The sequence below is a fragment of the Mytilus galloprovincialis genome, chromosome 2 (assembly GCF_965363235.1).
Source record: "Mytilus galloprovincialis chromosome 2, xbMytGall1.hap1.1, whole genome shotgun sequence".
NCBI classification, from domain to species: domain Eukaryota; kingdom Metazoa; phylum Mollusca; class Bivalvia; order Mytilida; family Mytilidae; genus Mytilus; species Mytilus galloprovincialis.
In genome coordinates this window covers 70,373,156-70,399,584 of record NC_134839.1, presented here as the reverse complement: position 1 = coordinate 70,399,584, position 26,429 = coordinate 70,373,156, and the positions used below count along the sequence as shown (strand labels likewise).

Here is a 26,429-nt window from a genome sequence, read left to right as displayed (position 1 = left end):
AAGATTGAGATCTTTAATTTAAAACTTTTAAATAATTTTAGCAAAAATCTGACCCAACATATAAAGGCAAAAAATAAACACTTATTAAGAATTTGCTGAGGTAGAATATAAATATATATGACCAGTCACCTAAGTGTGTTAATTTTTGCAACTGTGGAAGGTAATCGGTTGATTGTGATCTCAAAATTAAGACATGTTACTTCCATTTAGAAATGGAATATTCAATAGATTAATAGGCAGACTGAATCCTTGAGCTAAGTGCTTTTGGAGGGGAAGTGATTATTTTTTGGGTCTGTTTCCTTTCACAAATAGCAATGATTGGTTGGTGTGTGTTAAAGACTGCCATCCAGGCATACAAGCTTTACAGGGTACATACAGTAAATGAACATTCTTTAGATATAAGAAAAAAAAAATGTACCCCAATCCTCCCAAAGATCACCTTGTTAGAATGGAAAGAATTTATAATTTATAAATATGAATCTCATAAAAGAACAATCTTACTGAATTATGATACATGTAAAGATATTGTAAGAGGTACTGAAGGGGTCTGACATAAGATGGCATTATAGGTACATGTATAGACAGTAAGAATGTAGGTGTAAAATCTAGAAGGAAGTCCTATAAATAAACTTTATAGAGAAAGATCATGATATTAAGCAAGATCTGAAAGACACATAGAATATGATGGATTAAGTGGTTTCCTATTTTATTGTATGTGTCAACTTAAGGTAGCAGGAACATATGATGATAGGGCTTAGGTCTACAAAATTCAGATTAGGAAACTGGATCCTATTTGTCGTATTTATCAGACAGAGTGTTATCAAAACAATGTTTAGATTTATCGCTGTAATGCTTAAATGTACAAATCTTTATGAAATCTATCTTTGTAGGGATTAGAATCTATCTTCAGTCATCCTGACACTATTGTCCAAAGAAATACAATCTTGAAAAATAAAGGACACTCAATACATACATTGAGGTTTAGTCATAGAACTTTAAACAAATGACCTTAAGGATATTTCTACCCAATACATAGGTTTAAAGATAATATATTGATATAACACGACTCAGGTGCACACAAATCTAAAATAAAACCTAATACTGTTTAGTCTTGAAGGATAAGCTGTATTGAAATTGCAGGGCTCTTGTACAATGGGTATTTTAATCAGAAGTGACCTAACATTTCACAAATATCCATTTTGCCATGGTCATTTAATAAGTAAACTGTGGTTTAAGATTTAAAAGGAAAAGCTCCTTGCTTTACTTTTTAGAGGTATTAGTTTCGTTACTTAGTCCTGATTAAGGGGAAGTTTGTAATCTATCACAAAAACATAAACTGTCTGGGAAAATTATTTTAAGACATCATGAAAGTCAAAGTGAGTCATTCACTTATCCTCAAAAATGAACTTTGAATATTACTATAATAAAGATTTGTACTGTATTTACAAAAATGTATATACCTTGGATTCATTTACTTTAATTAATATGTGGACTCTAATTTCGTGGATTGAGAAAAAAATGTATCTCTGCAGATATTTGATTTGTGGTTTACCAAAGTTTGCACACAAGCTTTAAGAAAATGTATATCGATGTACATTTGAAAGTGTATTTTGTTGAACATTTGGTTCCGCTTTCACCCATGAAATCCACAAAATTTGGTGATCCATGAATCCAAAGTACAAAGTTTGTCTTGATTTTAGTGAAGGCTACTAGCTTTAATTGGATTGGTAGATTGCAAAATATAAAATTAAATATTCAAATTCAAGTATATACACTGAGTTTTGGGTTCTCTTTTTTTCTTGCACTCTTCCTCTGACTTTCATTTTGGTAAATTTTTCTGTGGTACATTTTTGCACTGTGACTGAACTGTTGAAACATGTTTTTTCTTATAAAATGTCCTTTTAATTTCTTTTTCAAATAATTGCAACCTTAAGTGAATTAACTGAAATGATTTTTGGAAAAATGTTCACCCTTAAGTTATGTTATACATTTAAAATATTGTGCTTGAACAAGCTGTACTTGGTTAACATTGACATGAATAAAGATGTTGAAAGTCATTGGTCTTACAACTAGTAGTTAATAGTAAATATTCTTTAAAGAAAAAGCTTAATGTATCTTTTATGTAGCTCACAACTCCATCATGTGTTGCTTTGTTGATAACCTTCGATTATATTTTTTAGATGCAAATTTTTTACATTATATAAATTTGGTTGAATGATTCCGATCATTTTAAATAAAGAAATTTGATATGATTGAACAAATAATCAGATGTTAAATATGAGATTTTATTTTATTTGAACAAAGCTTTTTTTATATTTTGATTGTTTTCATATTAATAGCAAACTTAGACATTAATTGTTAGTGGATACATATAGCATTTTTTGGTTAAAAGATGAAATTATCATATAAAGCAATTGGCTTCATTGTTTTAAAAACTTATATACTGTGGCTGTTACTTACAGCTGTCTGTTCTTTCATTGTTCTTCCAATAAAGACACTAAAGCTTACAGGTCATACATAGGTAGATTTTCATCAAGATTTTGGGTATTGGCGCTAAAGGTGACTTAAAAAATTTAATGTGAAATACCACTTTTAATGGGGAAAGATGTTATTGCATTTGGGTGCTTCAGATTTCTTTATTTTATATATACAGAAAACAAATAATGAAGGAATAATGTAAAATTATGTTATTATACTTTACAACTTTTAAATTATATCTTTTTTTCTATTAATCTTTTTGATTGATTCAAAACTATCTCCTTCTGTAAAAGCATGGCAAAAAACACACCATAAATACACTTTCACTTTAACTTTAAAATTATGGGCAAATGAAAATGAAAGGTCAATAATGAATATGTCTTGGTTCATGATGATGAAGTCATCTACGTGGTCTTTTCTCCATTAACTTACATAGATATTACCATAGTAGGAGTAAGTGCGGAGGAAGAATTTCATTAGCATAGTAGTTAACAATAGAATTACGTTTTATTGTTTATTTTGATACACATCCTTTGCAAACAATCTTATCTGATTTTATTTCAATTGTCAAATATTGAGGACAAAAAGTATATAAAGTGCAGGCAAAACTCAAGAAACACATTCAAGCTATGTTTTTTTAATTTTTATTTTTGCACATAATATTGGTAGGAAGTATTTTTTTACCTAAATGTTACAAAATTGAAATAAATATTTCATTTATGTACATGGTGTATACTGTAACCTGATGTAAAGTTTATATGAAAAGATGAAACAAGTTTTAGAAAGAAATAGGATTAAAAACCAAACTATTCTTGTTGCTTTACATAAAACGATTTATAAAGTCTTCTAGGTTGAGAAAAAAAAAATTGTTCATAGTTAAATTGAATACAAGAAACTTGCTCAATTCCTGGTTGAATGTTTGGGTTAATTGGAATTTTTGTCTTCTACATGCTTGATTGTATATATTTTTTTACAACCAGGCTAAAAACACAGGGGAAATCAAGTAACATATGAAAGGATATTCCTTTCTTTCCAGACATTCCTGTTAAAACTTAAAGATAGAAACATAGAATTAAAATAGAAATTTTTTTCTAATTTCAAGTTTAAAAAAAATAGGTTTTCTTATTTGTCATGTTTGTGTTCCAACACATTTATAAAACATTTCCTTCTTTGTTCCTCAACGCCAGTCATCAGCTTATAGACTTGTATGTTTTAAACATTAAAATAATAAATTCAAAGGCTACCTCTTGCTGACAGTTATGCAAAGTTGCATGAAAAGTTTCCCCTGGGAATTGGATAAAAGAAGGATAATGCTTTAACAATCTGTCACATTTAAAACTTATGTCAAATACATATAAATACAGCTGTTACTGATGATGGTTGTTAAATCTACACTTTAATATGCCACTTTAAATGACATTTACAAAATGCTGCAGACTTGTTTTATTTTTGACAAGTTCAAAAAGATGTTAATACCCCCAAAAGATTAAGAATGGTATAGGTCATTTCAGGGGACCCGGTAAAGCAATTGGTGTTGCTATTCACCTCAAATTAAAACTGTTGCTCAATGATATTGCAGAATAGATGATCTTATTGACTTTAATGTAGGGATTCCAAATCTGTAATCTTTATATGGTAGATGAATGTACCCCAAGATTTGGAGCCTCTCAAAAGAAGGTTATTTTTATTTTTTAAAAATCATGATGAATTGATGCTACTATATTTCACCCTAATCCTTGAAACTTTATTTGAGGTTTGCTGTTATCTGCATACTGCATCTTGTACGCAATATGAGCAATTTACAATGGCATGGTTCCAGTTTTCCACTTTTCATTGTTCATTTTCTTGACAGTTTTAGTATTGTCATGATATTTTGTTTTATGGAATATAGTTGTCCTGTTTTTATTTGTAAGGGAAATGCAATATGCTAAAATTATTGAATAATAATTTGAAAATAGCTCATATATCAATGCACAGATATAATGGAATAATCATTACAACAACTCAGAATTTTATGGCTAGAAAACGCAAACTTTGAACATGTTGAAAAAACAAAATAAACTGCATATGGTTGGAAATTAGGCGCAATTAAAAAATAAATTTACAACCGACAGACCACAAAATGAATGGCATTGTTAACAATAAAATTTACAATGAGGCTTATTTTATTACTTAATTGGAGATCATTACATTATAATTTGAGGAAAATGTGCTATTATTGAAATTAACTCAATAAAATTGACAAGAATTGGTTTAACAGTAAGGGCTAGTGAAATATTGAGGATCTAAAGGCGAGTCTGTAGTGTGAACAAAATGTTGAGTCCGTTATAACAAATTGTGGGAATAGTCAGTATTTTTATTTCTCATTATTAATTTTGAAGTTAAAAAATGTCACATGTTAATTTTCAAACAACCATCGTCTGATTTAATTTCATTAGCAGTACACAACTGCTAAATCTGTACGAATGTAAATTATGGGGATGATTGGTGAAAAATTTCACACTGATTTGGATTTAGAAATTGACTGTCAATCTTCAATTTCTTTTTCGTATTCTAAAAGATGACTAAAAAACAGATGTTCTAAGAAGAACCAGCTTTAATTAACTTCATAAAAAAGGGGAGAACACTAAGTTTTAAATGTTTAAAAAGTATGTTTTATGATAAGTCTTGACGATAATTTTGTTACCCATTCAATCTTTAACTTGAGATAATTTTGTTCTTATTTATACTAGAGACATACCTAATCAGTCTACAGAACATAATATAAACATCTTTTTGTAGAGTTTTATTTCACTAAACACATATTCATATTTGGTTTTAATTACAAAAGTTCCTTGCTGTCATCTTTAGATAACGCCACAAAATGACAAAATTTCTAAATTTTTATTATTATTTTTCAGGATTTCGAGGAGTTAATTGTGAAATCAACATTAATGACTGTATAAAGAACCAGTGTGCTAACGGATCTACTTGTATAGATGGCAATGATACATACACGTGCGCATGTCCACCAACTCATACTGGTGAGTAGTAATACATGTATAACTGAACAACAATGTAGACAAGGGTACAGTAAATCCTGTCTAAATGGTTACCTATATTCCACCTGCTTAAATAATGGTCACTATACAAGTCCTGCCACAAAATTTTTATGTCCCTGTTCGTTTAGTTTACTTTAAACATATTTAATTATAGTGGATTGGGAAACAAGTTTTGCAACTTATATTAATCCCTTTCCACTTTACGGGTGCGAGTGCTGCCTTGTAGCGGCATTAGCCTACTCTTTTTCGAAATCTACAAGGGTGTCTATGAGATATGACTCTCTCTTAACACAGGTCAGCCTTTTATCTTCCCCTTCCGACAGACTTTCATTGTTGCCTCAAGACCATACTCGCAAATTGTGTCAAGGGAGAGCCGAAAAATTGAGTTCCTGAAATTTTCATCCCGAACGGGAATCGAACCAAGAACCCTTGTGTTAGTAGTTCGATGCACTAACCACTACACCACGCTATGTCCCTGTTGTAGTGGAGGGGGCATAAAGTTTTACCCTTAAATGTCGGTACCTATGAAAGTCCCTTCTTTCCTTAACTGGTTTCCATTTTATAACTATAGTTAGCCTCAAATAAATGTTAATAACCTGCACAGAACACATATCAAGTTTTAATTTTGGTTACCTCACTTTCACTGTTCCAGAGTTATGCATGCCCCTTTATAAATGGAAAAATGCTGGAATATTGGTTTTTGTTCTCTAGCTTTAGTGAATGATTGCAGTATTTGATTTATCTGTTACTGAAGTAAATGGAAAGTGCAACCAGGTACACTTGATGTATTTTTAAGATAGCTGGTGTCAGGCAGTACATCAGAACTCTTGACAGGTTAATAGACAGATTTTTGCTAGGTGGACACTTCCTCTGGGTAGCCATATTTGTTGATCATTATCTTTTTTAGTAAATCATGCTTACATGGTCAAATAACCTTAAATAAACACTTCATTGATGTGGAAAAGGATGAACACAAATGAGACTAATGAAGCAAACTTAAGTAAACTAAGAACCAGCAAAAAGAAAAACAGAGAGAAATGATTATGAATGTATGATAAGTCTTATTATGTTTATTTTGTGGATATATTTGTGAGATATGGCAGTTGATACTTTAAGCAGTTAAATGAAGCTGAAGTGTCAGACTGGTTGAATAATACAAATACTACAGGGACATGGGTATTTAAAATCAGTTATTTTCTCATTTTCAATCTTTAATATATTCTATGGTAATGAATTTGACCAGTATATGAACAGTATTATCTTGGACTTAACTGTGAATTTCACAAATTGTGTTTCATGTTTTATGGTTATGTCCAATTTAAAATGGGCTGTCTAAAGGAATCTAGGGTGAAAGTTTAGGGAGTACTAATTCACTAAGTCATCTCGAAACAAGTTAGATTTAAAATAGAATTTAGATTTTATGCAAATCTGATGATGATAATTTGAGGTGATACATGTATACTTCTGCTTTCAATCAGTAAAATTTATCAGTATCAACTCATTCTAAAGTATAAGATAAAAAAGGGGCGAAGATAATACGCTGATGAAAATGAATTCTCGAAGTTCTCACAAATAATCTAATAAGTGTTTTAGGCTTAATTTATATTTAATTTTCTGTATAGAAAATTTAATAAGTTTATTAATCTGCAGCTGGATATCTCAAATCTTGTCAAATATACTCTTAAGAAGTCATTTGTAAAGCCTACATTTCCCTTCCCAACATTTAAATGTCACTTTTACATTAATTTCAATAAGAAGATTTTCTGCTTAAAAACATAAAATTGGAAAAAGGTGGGAAATTTTAAGCTATATTTGAAATAGTATTAAATTTTATGGTTCTTAAGAAGTTGTCGCCATAATTGTATCTTTTTATTGGTAATCTCAAAACAGGAACTGACCATAGCTAATCCTGTTATTGAAAAACTATAAAGATTTCTTTGTATAAACTCTTCACCTTATAAAGTAATGGTCAGTGTGGACCTTTGGTGGTGGGGCTACAACCTCAATGTTAAATGTCAGAGATAATAATAACAGATAGAAAGATGGAAATTTAGCACATGACTTGATACTTTGTTCGGATGTCCCTGTTGAAAAGGTCAAATAAAAAGATTAAATATCTTGATTCATTGTCCTCAGGACTAAATAAATCTGAACTATGAACATTTTTTTCTTCACAATAATAAGCCTGTGGGAAAACATATGGATAGAATTCTGCATCATTAGTCTTAACTTTTTTTTGTTGAATTTGTTTTTTAAATAAAAAAAAACTATTTATTTTTATTTTTGAAAGTTAAATTGCCGTCCCATTGATCTATTCTGGGAATACAATAAAGACGAAATTGTTAATCAAAGGTCAAGGTCAAATATGATTCTGCTTTAATATCCTCCTCAATATGTTGTTTTCCTTATAACATTTAGTGGAGGATACCCCAAATGATTTTCAGTGTCAATACTTAAAGGTAAAGTACAGTTCAAGTTCTGGTCCAGGTCATAATAGTCATGTATAAAAATAAAAAAGACTAAACAGCTTTAAAATGTGTCTTCAACAAACCTCGTATACTTGATCCCAATTAGGAGATTTGTATCTAAACATATTTCATGGTCAGGTGAAAAATTGTCAAACTGAGGTCAAGGATCAAGGACAAAACCTTACTAACACAAATAGACTAAACACAATCAATATATATTAGGAGAGGAATACCCCATAAGTATTTTAGGTTAAATCTATATATGACTTGTAAGATCAGACAAACCATGATTTAGCCTCCAACTAGGGCATCTTCAAATTTGATGAAAATACTAGTAATCACCATTAAGTAAGGAATAGGTCTATATTACAACTTTAATTTTACTTGAGAGTAATTTGACATACTGGGTTTCAAAGGGATGCTAAGTCTTTTCAATTTATTCAAAGAAACAGGTTTTCTGCTAACCAACTGAGCAAATATATAGCTGTGACTTTTATCTGTAACAAGATCTCCTGATCACTATGACTGTCAAAAGGAACATGATTAAGCATTAACCAGTGATAGTGTTATGGTCATGTCTCTCCTTGGAAGTCCTGTGATAATGATCACAGATTAAATAGACTGGACATAGGAAATTTGTCCATTGGACATGCCTTTATCTAGAACACTTTGTTTTCTCTTCATTAAACATGATTAACATAGACAACACTGATTGACAACTCTATCTTGATTAAAACCATCAATGTAATACATTGTCATAAAATGTAGTAAAATGTAATAAAATAGTTATTATTATTCCTTTTATGTGTAGCAAGTAATTGAATAAGAAAATGTTGTATTAAACCTATTTAATTAGGAATGTTTTTGATGTTAAGTGGATGTACAACAACACCCTGCACTTAACTAACAGGACAAAGAGTTCCCATGTTTTTATCTTGGCTGAGAGGTGAAAATGGGCTGTCACTAAAGAGGCCACTAAACACATTCTTATACTTTAGTATTTTACGTCTACCCCAAAAAAGCCATGGGATTTGACCTTTCAGATGATTTGTTTGTAAAATTGAACATATCAATTTAAGTGATGGGATAGATGAAGATTTGGTTCTTTTTTATAATGAAAGATATTCAGGTGCAAATTTTAACATTAATTTTATGGAATTGTGTAGGTTACTACTGCCAATATGACGTAGATGAATGTGTTACACAGCCAGGAATCTGTAAGAATGGAGCTACATGTTTAAATAGTCCCCAAGGGAGTTATACATGTATCTGTGTTAATGGATGGATGGGAAAGAATTGTACCACAAACATTGATGACTGTGCTGCAGATCCTTGTTTCAATGGAGGTACCTGTCATGACAAAGTTGGCTACTACCACTGTGAATGCCCTACTGGTAAAACAGGTATGTATCTTAATCTGTTGATTTATTTATTCCTTAATTATGAAAAAAAAAGATGTGGTATGATTGCCAATGAGACAACCCACAAGAGACCAAAATGACACAGAAATGAACAACTATAGGTTAAGGTTATATTATATCTATACCTTGCAGATTAATTTGACATTCCATGAAAACATTAAGATTTTTAAAAAAAAATATTCAAGATCATCATTTGTCTTAGACTACTTTTTTGGTATGACTTGTATAATTTTATTCAATTTTACATTTAGAATGGCAACAATCAAATTCAATTGAGGATATTCCTGGTAAATTATATTATTATCTTTTTAAAACAACTGAGCTAACATTGTTTTTTTCTCAAGACATTCTGACAAAGAAAAAACAAAATCTTGTCCTTATAAAGTCTTATGCATGATTCATCAAATATTGACATGCTTAATATCGTTTGAAGCATAATGAAATCTGTATTTCTATGAATCATAAATTAATAACTTCTAAAAAATGAAAGCATTTGGTTTCCTGTCTAGTCAAGTTTGATAAACATTAAAAAAAAATTGCCAAAATATATCAAAGCATCTAAGAGAATTGCTGCATGCCAGCGACAATAAAAATGAAAATTCTTTTTCTTGCTCTCTTGTAAGCATGACATTTTCAATGCTGACTTTTGAAGAAAAAAAGGACTATTTTCTGTGTTTTTATCACTGTTTCAAACTTCTTGCATGAAACTTGTTTCTTCATTGCTTAAAGGTCTTCGTTGTCATTTGGACGATGCATGTATAAGTCATCCTTGCCATTCTGGAGCTAATTGTGATACGTCCCCAATAAACGGTGATCCTGTATGCACATGTCGACAAGGCTGGTCTGGAGCAGATTGTTCTATAGATATTAACGAATGTAATGAAAGTGAGTATGCTTTGTTTGTTACTGTTGAGTTCAGATAAGTTTTGTTTTTTTTTCTTAAACCATATTAAATGTGCACAAATCTCGTATTATTTTCAATGATGCTTATATAAACAAATAAATTGCATGCATTCATTACATTGATGTGCATCATAATAAATTTTGAGTAATTCTTCAACAGCATGATATATATTTAAAATGTAATCGAAAATTTTTGAACTATAAACTGTAGGCTGTTGAATCTTCTAGCTCCATAATCAAGGTGGAATTTGCAGGACCTTGTAACAGAGTTTCCTAAAACAGTGGAAATGTGCTTATGTTCTTTGATAAAAATGTTTGTATATATAGTCTTCAGATACTCAATGAATAATTGCACAACTGATTAGAATTTGACTGATAGTTTTAGAAATTGTTGTTTAGCAAAGTTACTATAAATTTCAGATGCCATATCCCCATGTGAACATGGTGGCACATGTGTGAACACAGAAGGAAGTTTCAAGTGTGACTGTGCTCCAGGTTATAACGGTCCTAGGTGTGAACAGAACATCAACGAATGTATCTCTAATCCTTGTCAGAATGAGGGAACTTGTCTGGATGATGTAGCAACTTGGCGATGTATCTGTATGCCAGGTATGATACTGCTTTCTCTTTGCCTTTTTACTGGTGATAAGGGCCCAGTCCTATGTAAACAAACAAATAAAGTTATATATAATGTTGCAGTAGGGGATACATCTTGTTAATTGTAAGGAACATAAACATGTATCAACTTTTCATTATTTGGATTTTTTAAGGGAAATGGCTACTCAAGTTTCACTCCTACCGATTTCCCCTGATGTTAAGATGATGGTGTACGTATTTGACAGGTTTAGTAACACGATCATGAATCATATGCTGGTTCCTTCAAATGACTAGACGTCTGTCTGACCTGTGTTAGAATAAAGTCAGGCAGCAATAATCATTTGTTCCTTTTGGACTTAATGCATCTTTCTTGCCATCACACCAATTCATCATATGAATGATTTGAAGCTTCATTTTCAAAATATATTCCTCCTTTAAACCATATATCTTAGTATCTTTGATACGTCATTTGAATTCTGTATAATTTTGATGACTCTTGTATGTAAAGGGAAGTACATGTATTTCAAAAAGTTTGCACTACTAGATTGTAATATCCTGTTCTTGTTCCGTTGAAAAACATACTAAAATGAAAGAAAAACAGTTGCAGTGATAATATGATTAATTCTATTATTCATACCTTCTTTGGTCTTATTCCTAGTAATTACTTAATAATTACATATCACTGAGGTAAAAGAAGATTAGTTTTAGGGATCACAAATCAGTTTTATTTACATTTTGAAATTTTAAAATGTAATGAATTTTGAATAGTAGAAATTTAATCTTATGATGTAATAATTTAATATTGCTTCAAAAAAGAAGTTGAATATTTAATATCTCTGTATGAAACGAAAGAAAATGAATCAATACCATTTGGTCTCACCTTTTCCATTTTATTCTTTGTTGGAGGTAAACAAATTTTCCTTTGTTGCAGTTTTTAATTTAAATATACCTATATTTGATTAAAATGTATTCAATCTTAGAAGATTTTTTTTTTGGCATTGTATAAATTGTGTTTATCATAGGTTCAGAAGATTTATGGTAATACAATGTTTTTTCCTGCATCTGTTTACATAAGGTCATCAAGGTCTTACTATCGAAGTGTGGGAAAAATAAGAAAACGCAAAGTGGGGCACATCTCGGGGAAATTTTACTACCGAATGAAAGTGGAATTAAATAGCAGAATTAAATAGCATAATATTCTTTATTTATAGGTAAACAATGTTTAAAAAAAGAACTTATTCTTTTATGAATTGATAGAAAAGAACTATGCATGAAAACTGAGTTTATGCATGTTTTGGAAGAAACAAAAGCGTTATAAAACTTGACAAAATTTGTGTTATGATGGCTAAATAGAATTTAAAAATAAAACATGCATGCTAAGTAAAAAAATATAAATAAGATTTTATCAGTTAAAAATGTTAAAGAATACCAAAGAATTTTGCATTATAAGATAAATACCTGTTGAGTCATATTGTAACAGTAATAACAAGATAACTGGTGGTCATTGTTTGTTAGCATGGGTAACTATCATTCTGGCACAAATGGGGAAGTTTGTAAAGACTTATATATGAGACATGAAATTTTTGGTGAAATTTAACACATTGACATTTTGAATTGAGTCAGTTAATACTATTACTTTATTTGAAATTTAGAATCTGCAATCTGAATAGTGTGATGAATACGTACACAGACCAATTTTTACTTGAAAACAAATTTAAAATGAATTTAAAAATAAATAATTGGATAACATTAATGATGCCAGTATTTGACCTTTAGAATGTTTTTTTAAATTGTAAATAAAAAGAGATTTTATAATTTTTAAAGTCCCCACTGTCAAGAACCTGTATCAGTTAAAGTTGCTATGTGTTACTTCTCTCATCTCTGAAGGTGACAAGCCATATGGAAAACTTAACAGTCTCTGTTTTCTTCCCACGGCCTACAAAATGATTAAATTGTTACTTAAGTCTTTTGAGATAACATCTACAGTCAAAATAATTATATGGTTGCTACCAAAAAACTTCTTCTAATAAGAAAAATATATGTTAAAGAATTAAACTGAGGTTTCTCAAAATTATGTATTGAAGAATGTTTGTCTGAAAATTATTTTAGCTACATTGATACTTTAACTACATAGTGTTAAATGAAATTTTAAATTTACTATTTCATATTACAAAATGATTTATATTAAAGTGGTAAAAAATTAATTGGATTCTTCATTGAAAGAAATAAAGTAATAAAAACCTTTAAGTTGGTGTAATCAAACAGAAATTTGAATGTCAACAATTTTGTATTAAAGATAAAAAAAAATATATGTGTAAACGAAGTTTTTTGATAATTTTTATGTGTCCAATTAGTTCAGGATAGCAAATTCTTTGAATTATGTCTTTTGAACATGACAACATTAATTTTTGAAAAACTTTATGATGGGTAAACTTGTACCCGGTAAACAAATATTTAAATATACATGATGAACTTGATTTTTGTGGCCTTTCTCACGAACCTATACTCTGATACATGTATTTCTAATTTGGAAAAATGCATTTAAACGACTATTTATATTTTTTTATGTAAATTTTTACAACTTTAAATTTAACAAGAAAAAGGTCTATTCTGAATGTGTGTAATCTATACTATTTCTTGTTTCTGCTGACAAGAGAGATTGGTAAATTTTGTGACAGTATTGTGTACTGAATAAAAATAAAATGTCTAACAGGTTTTTCCAAAAGGCAACTGTTAATTCATAAACTTTCCCATACGGTTCCTATGTCACAAAGCTTGTCTTATAAATCACAGAAAGAGTCAACTGTACAATGACATCATTCATGCACAAACAGCATAACTTATTCATTAAAAAGAACTTGAATGGAGAGTTGTCTCATTGGTACTCATACCACATCTTCTTATATCTATTGAAATTTACCTATATGTGCTAAATCTATTCAATGAGCCTTGTTCCGGAGCTTTCTGCGATCCCCATCCCACTTGATGGAGACCACAGATTCCAGGCAATTGTACTAAATACATATGTACCAACCAACAATTTAAGATGAGCCTATGACTAGGTACACGGAAATCAGTTCTAATTTCCTATTTTATGCTAAAACATTTAAAGTTGTTGTTTTTGTTCTAAAACATTTATACAATATTACTTCATCTTGTTGTTATTTAAATCTGAACTTTCTGTCCAATCCAGACTGGTTTGAAACTCAAGTTCTCCCAAAAAATCATGTATTCAGTCATACCTTGAACCTAGCCATCCCCAAAAATAGGTTATCTAAAATATCAGATATTTCTGTAAAGTATTTTGACTAAGCCTTATTACGGTATACAACTTCTGTATTCCTCTTGTTACTTCTTCAGAATTATAACATTTTTGTCATGACACTACTCATTCTCTTAAATGTGGTACTATTGTTTTGTTTATGTTGTAATCTTTCCTTCCTGATATCATTGGAGACATCTGATATTTCAGTGTAATAAATGAGTTGTTTCAAGGATTTAAATGCAATGAAGCTACCAAATATTCTGATGGTTCTTTTGTTTGCTGTAGTATTTGATGTTTTTTTTAACTATCTGTGTATTGTAAAAAATAGATATCCATGTACTTACAACACGTAAACAAGTTGTATTCTTTCAAATTCTTAAGATATACATGGTGAATGTACTTTTGAAAAAACCTCATTGCCCAGTTAAATGTGCCAGCTTTACTACTCACAATATGAAGAATTCCTGAACAAAAAATTGTTTAGTGTTAAACTATCTTTTTCTGTTGTAGGCTATGAAGGAATCCACTGTGAGAATGAAATTGATGAGTGTAAAAATAACCCCTGTCAAAATAATGGGATATGTGAGGACCAAGTCAACAAATACAAGTGCACTTGCCGACAAGGTATGTAACTCCCGTGAACAATCAATTGGTTTGAGCTAAAACCACCAGATTGTTACATTCCCTTTTGTTAAATTCCATTTTGAAACTTTTTAACTGATTCGAAATGAATTTTGAAGGTGAGAAAATGTAGATTTTTTATAGTATAACCTTGTCCTCAATTGCATTGATTGCATAATATGCATTATAAGATCTTTGATGATAGTCATGACCAGTAAGCCATGGTTCAGACATTCTGATTTGCTTAAAAATCCAAGCTTTATTTAAATAAGATACAGGTGTAATGTTTCTTATTTAATTTAGAAATACAATACATGTAGACTGTATCATGATTGAAATAAGAATAGTTGAGATTTGGAAGTATTGTATACATTTGTATTCAAATGAACATTTGTAATCCTCCCTTTTAATGTTAGTAGCTATCAAGTGCTGTAAATTCAGATATTATTGTGTGCATTTATTATTGAGATTTGGTCATTTTAGACTAAAACACAGTTTTAACTTATGCTATATTGAGAAATCCTGTTGAATTTTGAAATGTGAGTTTAAATTATTGTGATGATAACCATGTTGTATTTTAATCAATAATAAAAACATTGCAATGATTTCTGAATTTACAGTATTAGAAGTAAATGCTGTGAGAATGACATGATTGTTTCAGAACCTTCATGACACTAACAATCAGCTTGTCAAACATAATTGTTGTGAAATGGAAATAGGATATATTATTGAAATGTTTCCCAGAATTTTAACCTAATTCATTGTTGTTTTTGTAGGTTTTACTGGTCCTACATGTGCCTTGAATGTAGGATATATTATTGAAATGTTTCCCAGAATTTTAACCTAATTCATTGTTGTTTTTGTAGGTTTTACTGGTCCTACATGTGCCTTGAATGTAGGATATATTATTGAAATGTTTCCCAGAATTTTAACCTAATTCATTGTTGTTTTTGTAGGTTTTACTGGTCCTACATGTGCCTTGAATGTAGGATATATTATTGAAATGTTTCCCAGAATTTTAACCTAATTCATTGTTGTTTTTGTAGGTTTTACTGGTCCTACATGTGCCTTGAATGTAGGATATATTATTGAAATGTTTCCCAGAATTTTGACCTAATTCATTGTTGTTTTTGTAGGTTTTACTGGTCCTACATGTGCCTTGAATGTAGGATATATTATTGAAATGTTTCCCAGAATTTTGACCTAATTCATTGTTGTTTTTGTAGGTTTTACTGGTCGTACATGTGCCTCGAATATAGATGAATGTGAAAATTCTCCATGTGTCAATGGTGCAACTTGTGAAGATAATGTCAATGCATATGTTTGCAGATGTAGGAATGGTAATTTGTTTACATACTTTGGTCATAAGTTAGCAATTTTCAAAAACATTTCCTTAAACAATTCCAGATTTTCACATTGTAAGCCTCAGCTTTTGATTTTCTTTAAGATGATTTAAAAGACTTACATAGCATTTTGAAAATAACTGCAATCAAGTACAAAATTCCTTTGAAGTGAAAATGGATATTTTCAGTTACTCGAGTAAGGCATAATCCCAATCTAACACAATCCCTTCACTCACATATAACTCAACAGATTCACTTGCAACTAGTGTCTGTCAGAAAAAAGAAAATTTTGCTAATAACATTGGTTATATTTTAGGTTTTACTGGTGAGAATTGTCAGGTGAACATCAATGATTGTCAGAACATCAATTGTCACAATGGTACATGTGTGGATGGTCTAGGTACCTATACATGTTCCTGTTTACAAGGATATACTGGCACCCATTGTGAAGTACAGATCAATGTTTGTGATTCCCAGCCTTGTCAGTATGGAGGCAGTTGTTTTAGTTATACGACCAGTAATGGGCTACGATATGAGTGTCGATGTCTGACTGGAACATCAGGTTAGTATGATAGAAATACAAATATCATGTAAATTTTTCTGTAGATTTTGTATTTATTATGAATGATCTTTAATAATTTGAATTAATCTATTTGTTTGTAGTCTGAAATAGTTTCCTACACTATGGATGTTTTATTAAGAAAAATAGACCCCTATTGAGTATTCTATCATAAGTGTTAGACCACTATTGAGTATTCTATCATAAGTGTTAGACCACTATTGAGTATTCTATCATAAGTGTTATAACGTCTTTGTGATTGAATGCCAGTTTGTTAAGAGGGTTCCAGTACTTAAAAAACTGTAAGCAATAAGGGTTCAGAATACAATAAGGGTTCAGAATACAATAAGGGTTCATAATATAATAAGGGTTCAGAATACAATAAGTGTTCAGAATACAATAAGTGTTCAGAATACAATAAGGGTTCAGAATATATATTTTTCATTCTTACCCTTTTGTTGAGTAGTTGGTCTCAAAGGGAAATTATTCTACATGTCCTTATTTTTTTTCTGATATCAAATTCATAAAAATAAGAGAAGGCGATAAATGGAGAAAGATTTGTAGCAGTCTAACCCATTGTTATATCGTAGGTATATAGATATATAATAGTTGAAATGTTGACTTTTATTTGAGGTTTATGGACACAAAATCACACATTTGTTTTTAAACCTTGGTTGCTAAAATGGCAAGATAATCAGAGACCGGAAAACGATTTATTTCAAAATAAGTAGATTTAGTGGTAATTGGTAACAATCAAAATTTAAATGTTATCTCTAAAGTTGATAATTATATGTAAGTATCAATGAACCAGTAATTGACTAGAGGCTACTCTGAAGTTTTTATTATCCACATTGGACCACATTTGTAATACAGATAGGTTTAAAGGTGTTAACAGACTCCTTTTGCATAGAAAAAAATAATTGGATACAAATTTACTACTACCTAAGGGAATATTTGCTTTTAGAAAACCTTTGTTCCAAGTTTTGTTGACTTTTTTAGTGATACATACCTAAGATTTGAGGTTGTGTATTCATTTGGTTAGGGTGTGGAACATTTAGTTAGTGTATAGAGGAAATGGAATAACTAAAGTTATGATAAGGGTCACATACTAATGGCCTAGCCTTATATAAATAGTATGCCTTACACTAAATGATACTCCAATTTGCAATGAACAGCTGCATATATGCGTCAAATGCTTAATATGAAAGTCTTAATTATGAAAATCTAAGGTCAGAAGCTAAAAATGAGGTAAACCTGTAGACAGGTGTAAGTAACAGAGGATATATTTTCCGTTATATTCCTAATGTTGACACTTGAGGGTCAAGTCAACAGATGGTTAAGTAAAGTTAAAGGTGAAATAATTGTCATACAGTACAGTTTTCTCATAGCAACCTTACATGAAAGAAGCCATCTGCTTTACATCAGCTCTCTGATTGGTCAATCGCTGTCCATGATATGTCATAATATACTTTTAATGAACTCTTAATTTATGCACATTAAAAAGTTATGTTGAGAAAATTGAATCTTATACCAGTGAATGCACTGTAAGAGTTGACTGGGGAAAGATTATTACATTTTATTTTTATTTTTAAGTGTTTTATGAATTATAATATTTGAGGTATTTATAAAGGTGAATCGACAGGTAAAAGATATACCTGAGTGATTTTTGTGAAGAGAAGATTAAAGGTGAATTGATTTCATAAACTAACTCATTTATTTCATTTTAAGTACCTATATATAATATCATTTGATGGCCTTTAATATTACTTTACAAAAAATATGTGCTTTAAAACAGATACTCAGGAAAGGAAGGATAACTCTAGCATTTTGTAGAGCAAATAATCATTTACATGCCATAGAAAGAAAACAAAATTTCCCTTCTAAATATGTTTGAGTAGACATTTTTTTCCCCCTAATTGAATTATGTATATAAATTGTTCTCTGTTACCTAGAAGACTATTCATATTTTTCAGGGAAGAACTGTGAAACGAATGCTAATGACTGCATCAATAATCCATGTTTGAATGGAGCGACATGTGAAGATGGAATAAACAACTACACCTGTAAATGTAAACCTGGATATATTGGTAGGTGGAGTTTGGTTTGATTCCATTAGAATTATATACTTACAAAAATTTGAAAATAATGTAATCTAATAATGAGTGTTGCAAGTTGAATTTTTATTTCGATTTTACGCCAACAAAACAAGGTTGGACATAGGCCCCCACCTGAATCTGTCACTAACTATGACATACATGTATTTATCAGTTGTAAAGAAATTTTGTATGTCAGATTGTATGTAACAGAAAAGGAAATAGTATATGTTTAATCAATCAAGTCAACTTGAAGTCAATGAAATATTTACAAAGTTGTTATTTTGTAGGTCGCAATTGTTCAATAAACGTAGATGAATGTGCGTCATCACCGTGCCAGAATGGAGGAGTTTGTATGGACATGGTGAATGCTTACAAGTGTGACTGTCCGTCTGGTTATTATGATGCCAACTGTATCTCCAACATCAACGATTGTGTTAGTAATCCATGTTTGAATGGTGGTTCTTGTCGTGATGGTGTTAACAGGTAAGGAGATAACTATTGCACTTCTCTTAACCAGTAACTTCTTTTACCACATGAATTGTTTTCACTAGAAAAATCTTAAAACCTTTTATTTTATATGACATATCATAGTTGTATAAGAAGTATTGGTGCAGATGTCAAGTTTACATATAGAGTAAAAATTCATAAGGTAAAAAAACACAAAGTAAAGTGATTAGCAAAATATTTAATTTCTAACAAAATATTTAATTTCCTTTGCTTTGAAAAAAGGAATGATATTCTCACTTTATCCTTAAAACAAAACCAAGAGAATAATATGAATCTACAGTGTTGTTTTATATATTTTTACAGGTTTGATTGTGATTGTACAGTGGGATATACAGGCAGTCGTTGTGAAATGTTGGCTGACGAATGTCAATCTAATCCTTGTCAACATGGTGGCACCTGTAGAAACCTTGTAGGAAGATATGAATGCAGCTGTTTACCCGGATTTACAGGTAAGATTAGGATGGGTTTACTACCCTTACTCAAAATTAACGCAAAAAAGATCAAAATTCATCTTAATAAAAGACCACAGTAAAGTAAAATATTACAATCATAATTTTATAATGAAATTGTCCTTTGCATGGATAATCTGGAACATGTATGAGGTATTTGCCACTGGACATTAAACAACCAATAACCAATCCATCAATTCATTGCCTGAAAAAAAAAGATTAATATTTACTGTTCCATGTTAATTTTGATGGTAACAGTAACCGTAAATTATATGCTGAACATATCATAACTTGACAAAAACTAAATCACAATTTGTTACTTGTAGGTACTCAGTGTGAGATCAACACTGATGAATGTGCCAGCAACCCCTGTAAACATGGTGGTAGCTGTGTAGACATGCCCAATGGATACACTTGTCACTGTGAGGTCCAATGGAGTGGTTCTAATTGTGACATTGAAATGAACCCTTGTTCTCCCAATCCTTGCAGGAACAGTGCTAACTGTGATGTGTCTGATAATTATCAGGATTATTACTGCCACTGTCAGATAGGATTTACAGGTTTGTAGCTAGCATAGATTTTGTCATTTAAAAAAATTATGTCATAATCTCTCAAGGAAAACCAATTTCTTTCTATATTAAGAATAAAAACTGATGTGAGGTAAACATCCATGTATTTGGCAAGTAATTGCTATTTGTATTTAAAGATTAGACTGATTATTCACTAAAAGAATTATAAACTTGTTCTATAAACTCTGAGTGATACTGAAAGTATGAGTAAAGGTTGCAACTGCGTAGAAAAAAGTTGACATTAGTCAATTTGTTTCTCTTAGTAAGTCATTTTACTTTTAAGCTTGTATGATATTTTGTATGCATTTGACTTTCAAAATATTTCATGAGCATAGAAAATACAGGTTATTCCTGAACTCTATGTCTTGCATATTTGTATGAATGATATTTGATTAGACAGAACTTAATACAGGAACAACTGATATACATATTAAATGTTTTATTTTAGGACGACATTGTGATATTGATTATAATGAGTGTTCCCAGCCAAAGATTTGTCACAATGGTGGGAGCTGTCATAACACCTATGGTTCCTTCAACTGTTCTTGCCTTCCTGGTTATGAAGGAAAATACTGTGAAGTCAACCACGACGACTGTGATCCTAATCCATGTCAAAATGGAGGCACATGTTTTGACGACATTAACGATTACACATGTGTTTGTGTTGGAGGCTTTGGTGGTAAACATTGTCAGAACGACATCAATGAATGTGCATCCAACCCATGTAGGAATGGAGCTGTGTGTACAGACTATGTCAATTCATATACCTGTACTTGTCGTCCTGGTTACAGTGGGAAGGATTGTCAGAATGATGATAATGACTGTACACTTTCGTAAGTTTATTTTTTAGTAAAATGTAATTCACTGTACTTGAAGTCAATAAAGGCCAATCTTTTGTTAAATCTGGTAATTATAATATATTTTAAACCAATAAATATTTTGAGCAATTTACTAGCACGACATCAACAAATAAAAAATAACATAAATATAACTCTTTGTATATTTGCCAGACTTGACTCTTCTCTAATATGAATATTAACAAATTAGAACAAAAACAAAATCAGTAAAAAAGGGCTGAACTCAAGTAATACAAAAGTAAATTTGATTACAGTATGACCTTGAATATGTATGAAAGATGTTGAAGCACCCACTATTTACTAATCAAGGAAGTTACTTAGCTTATTTTTACAATGTAAATTATTATACTGTATAAATTAACACTTCCAGCAGAAAATAAGTTAATGCATATTTTGACCAAAACTTGTTTTGTTTCTAGATCCTGTTTAAATGGAGGTACATGTATAGACAGAGAGAACTACTACAAGTGTGTCTGTCCAAATGGTTACACAGGAGCAAACTGTCAGACGAAGATACATCCATGTGATAGTAACCCATGTATGAATGGAGCTACTTGTTCTAACAAACAGTCTTCATGGGAATGTGTTTGTCCTTATGGCTTCACTGGACCTCGCTGTGAGGTAATATATATTCTAGAATATAGAAATATCAATGTATATTGATAATTTTAAAATGATGAAAGGAAGAGAAAATATCTCTTAGTTCTATTTAGGTTAAAGGCTGTGATAAGAATAAGTTTATTATTAATGGTTTATCTAACTACATACATGTATGTATGATATAAACTCAAATTCATACAATATTAAAGGCTTTTCCAATTAACTATTAAATACCAGAAGGTTGGGATTCTTGATGTTGAAAATGAAAATGCATTTTAAATGTTAGGATTACTATCCCATTTTTAGAGTTCCATACAAACAACAGCCCTTGCGATTTATCAACCTTTTAAACAATGAAACACAAAGTCTTCGAACAGTAATTTTTTGAGAGTTTATGTTGCAATCAAATTCTGCAGACTTAAAAAAATGTGTTTTTTAAGTTTAACTATTTAATAAATAGGCATCAGATTATATCTTATCATGTGGTCTTTTTCCTATTTTCTTTATTAAAAGAACTTTTATTTTGATAAAATTCATCACATAAAAATATTTAAGAAAGGGTATAAAGAGCAGTTGATGTATCCATTCATAATTATTTACATTTCAGGAGTTTTTCGACTGGTGCGAGACTAATCCATGTAAGAATCGGGGAACATGTATGCAGAATGCTAATGTCTTTGAGTGTACTTGTGCCCTTGGTTATACTGGTAAAGCCTGTGACATCAGTAGAATGACATGTGAAGCTGCAGCACAAAATAGGGGTCTTCAAGTCAGTCAGCTATGTCAAAATAGTGGAACTTGTCGTAACACAGCTGATCACCATGTTTGTGATTGTAAAGCAGGATATGAAGGCAGTTACTGTGATATTGTTATCAATGAGTGTGCCTCAGCACCTTGCCAGAATGAAGCTACTTGTCAGGATTTCGATGGATATTACCAGTGTACTTGTAAGTTAGGATTTCAAGGAACGAATTGTGATATCAATGTGGACGATTGTCAGAACCAATCTTGTAACAATGGCGGAACTTGCATTGACCTGGTCAATAAATTTGCATGTCTATGTCCTCCCGGAACTAATGGATATTTTTGTGAGGTGAACCAACAAGATTGCTACAGTGGAGCATGTCATCATGGAGGTACTTGTATTGACAAAGTCGGAGGGTTTGAATGTCAGTGTAAACCTGGCTTTGTTGGAGATCAGTGTGAGGGAGACATCAATGAATGTGTCATCTACAAACCGTGTAATCCAGGAGGTACAAGAGCATGTGTTCAGCTGGACAATACTTATAAATGTGAATGTAACCCAGGATGGATTGGAGAGAATTGTAGTACTGCTGTCAATTATTGTCAAACCAATCCATGCTTAAATGGAGGATCCTGTTCTAATGGGAAAACATCTCATGTCTGTACATGTCGGTCAGGTTTTAGTGGACCAAACTGTGGAATTATCTCAGATTTCTGTACACCAAACAGTTGTTACAACAATGCTAGATGTCAGAATTATGGCTCTGGTTTCAATTGTATATGTTTGCCTGGTACAGAAGGTGAATTCTGTCAGTACGATGTTGTTAAAGAGTGTGAGTCCAATCCTTGTAGATATGGAGGATCCTGTATAGATAAACCAGGTAATTACCATATACTATCCTGGTCTGTTATAAGGGATGGCTAAATATAGCACACATGTCAAAGGGGCCTTTGTTGATCTTCAATTCTTTATTTTTATGTAGTTATTCTTTTTTTCGGGGTGGGGGAGACTAAAATGATAAAAGGATCAGAAGTTTAGAATACAATCAATATATTAAAATCACAATAAATGAGACTTACAGTTTCATTGTAAAAATTTAAAACATGCAAAAGTTGAAACGGTATGAAACTTCTATCTTTACATGTGTAAAATAAGAACTTTATAATAACTGTTGCTTTCACTAAAAAGTAAATAACTTTCTTGATATGTTTATGATAGTTAAAATTGTTGATGTCATATATAAAAATTCAAGTCACTTATTGCAGATGTCATAAACATTTTATGAACACTATATTATTCTAATATTTTTAAGGGCAAATTTCAAATTGTTCAAATAAATATTCCAGTTAATTTTGAAAAATGAGAAAGTTATCAACCTCGTTCTGGGCATATTTCAGGGTCCTATGAATGTTGGTGTCCGAGGTATTCTACTGGTGTCAATTGTGAAGTATTTGATCTGAATGCTAACCCTGGATTAGGAAAAGCCACAGTCAGCCCACCTGTGATTGATCCCAAACAAGTTTACTGTAATGATGGAGGCTGCTCCTCTGTAGCAGGTGATGGCAAATGCGATGTAAGTTTATATTAGTTTATGTACAGGTCAAATAGTATGTAGAAAGACTGAATACCAACACAGACATTTTTGTGATAAAATAAGTCTAAAATCACTGGTAAAACATTTCTTGTGGCAAATCTTGTATATTTAGATTAATACTGTTATCATGGTCATCTTATCCACTACAAAAAACAAATTTTACTTTTTCATCTAATATGTTCAAATATGTGTAGAATGATAATTAGAGTGATGAATTTTCTCAAATTAAATTATAACATGCCTGTTTCAATATTGATAGCAGTTTACTGTGTTTTGGACATGGCTGCAAAGGCACACTGAACAATGTCATTATTACAAATGTTAATAATCATGATGATTATAAACCCATACTTAACCATAAACACTTTAATTTCAGTCTAATTGTAACTACATGGCTTGTCAGTATGACGGAGGAGACTGTTCCCTTGGTGTTAAAGATCTCTGGAAGGACTGTCTGGCCCCAATAAATGGTGTCTACTGCTCTGAAGTGTTCCAGGATGGTAAATGTGACGAGGCCTGTAACTCTGAGGACTGTTTGTTTGATGGCAATGATTGTATGGGTAATCCCACCTGTAACCCCAACTTTAAGTCCTACTGTGAGGAGAACTATGGCAATGGTCACTGTGATCAGGGATGTAATAATGCTCCGTGTAACTGGGACGGCAACGATTGTAATAATCCTACTCCAATGAACAACTTAAAAGGCACAATGGTGATATTCATGATGTCTACTAAAGACAATTTCCTGATAAATGCCAATGAATTCCTACGTAACATGGGCCTGTTGTTGAATGTTGTGATCAAGATAAAGAAGGATGCTAATGGAAATTTTATTATAAAACCTTGGTCTTCTAATGGTCTCCATAGAGAGAAGAGATCCATTATCAACAGGATCAAAAGAGAGATAGTTCAGACTGAAGGGTAAATATTGTTTTATAGTCCAACGTTTAAACTCAAATAAAGAACAGACATGATGTAACACAAATGCTTACGAATATCAATTTAAAAAAAAAAGTATTTAAATATTGGATTTTTTATTGAAATCTTGTTTCTAAATACATGTACTTTTCTTGTTTATACTATGAATATGAGATTTTACAGTAAATGTAATCTAGAATGAAGGAGAGGTTTCACTATTTAACTTTTATCAATAATTTAAAAAATCTATCAAAGTGTCTAATTAGAGGACTAAAAGTCAACTAACAGTTACTTTACTTTTATTATTGCAATGATTCAATCTATGCTAAATGTATGGCAGAATGTTTTACTGAATTTATTACAACTTATATTAGAGTTTTGTTAGTACATGTAATGTCCTGTTACTATATGATATAAATTATATAATTCCTCAAATTCTAGTTGTTCATCAGAGATTCATACAATATTATTTGAATTTACAGTATAATGACTCTGTGATAGAAAGTCCAAAATGGGAACTACTTTCTAAATGAAACCTGAAGAAAGTATCCCAAAAACGAGGTTAAAAGATAAGGGTGAACTCCTGTTATTATTGATTGGTAAAGATATAGTACAATTTGTTCGTTTCACAAAGCATAATTGTTGTTTTTTGTTTGACAGAATTGAAGTACATCTTGAATTGGACAGTAGCCAGTGTAGAACCAATCCTTCAATGAAGTGCTTAACTAAAATAGAATCAGCAGTACAGATTATAGCAGCTCAAAAGAACCAATCCTGGTCACATGGGGGTCCAACAATCAGTAGAGTTTCAAGTGGTAAGTCTAAAAAGTTACAGAGTCATGCTAAAATTAATATTGACAGGATTATGGTAGATTGTCCTGTTGACATCTTTTATGAATGATCAATACATCTTAAAAATCTTAAATACAAAGTATGGTTTTGATCATTGTTGAAGGTTGTACAGTGAAAAGTTAAAATTTTTATTCCTGAATCTATTGTTGATAGTTACATCATTTGCAATCCCACCATATCACCTGATAGTTATTTGAATAATAAACAATATTTCTGCAGTAGTAAATATATGTATAGAACATATTTTTTTCTGTGACATGTACTAGCTTTTGATCTTCTTTATATTTATTGATTGTTTACTATTTCAGAAAATGTAGATGGTCCTGGTACAACTGAATCTTCATCATACCAAACAATGTACATTGTTGTTGCATGTGGTGGTATTCTGGTCTTAGCCATACTGGTAATTGTTGTTTTGTCCAGAAAGAAGGTGGCACGAGGCATTACCTGGTTCCCTGAAGGATTCTTCTCCAACAATAATAGTTCTAAGGCTCCTGGACCCAGAGCATCAAAGAGACGAGTTCCAGATGGTGAAGAAAAGTAAGA

The 26,429-nt window shown here is 31.0% G+C and overlaps 1 protein-coding gene across 2 annotated transcripts in view; it reads left to right on the top strand.

The window, feature by feature from the left end:
- Positions 1-26,429, top strand: part of LOC143064283 (uncharacterized) — a 67,932-nt gene that overhangs the window by 34,475 nt on the left and 7,028 nt on the right. For both annotated transcript variants that reach the window (XM_076237016.1, XM_076237017.1), the window contains 18 exons: positions 5,379-5,501; positions 9,154-9,390; positions 10,138-10,293; positions 10,732-10,920; positions 14,684-14,797; positions 16,021-16,134; positions 16,454-16,699; positions 18,670-18,783; positions 19,080-19,275; positions 19,603-19,748; positions 20,075-20,308; positions 20,766-21,150; positions 21,594-21,795; positions 22,382-23,399; positions 23,917-24,092; positions 24,490-25,034; positions 25,692-25,846; positions 26,192-26,423. In XM_076237016.1, the coding sequence (XP_076093131.1) occupies positions 5,379-5,501; positions 9,154-9,390; positions 10,138-10,293; positions 10,732-10,920; positions 14,684-14,797; positions 16,021-16,134; positions 16,454-16,699; positions 18,670-18,783; positions 19,080-19,275; positions 19,603-19,748; positions 20,075-20,308; positions 20,766-21,150; positions 21,594-21,795; positions 22,382-23,399; positions 23,917-24,092; positions 24,490-25,034; positions 25,692-25,846; positions 26,192-26,423 (4,582 nt within the window). The remainder of the gene's footprint in view (positions 1-5,378; positions 5,502-9,153; positions 9,391-10,137; positions 10,294-10,731; positions 10,921-14,683; positions 14,798-16,020; positions 16,135-16,453; positions 16,700-18,669; positions 18,784-19,079; positions 19,276-19,602; positions 19,749-20,074; positions 20,309-20,765; positions 21,151-21,593; positions 21,796-22,381; positions 23,400-23,916; positions 24,093-24,489; positions 25,035-25,691; positions 25,847-26,191; positions 26,424-26,429) is intronic.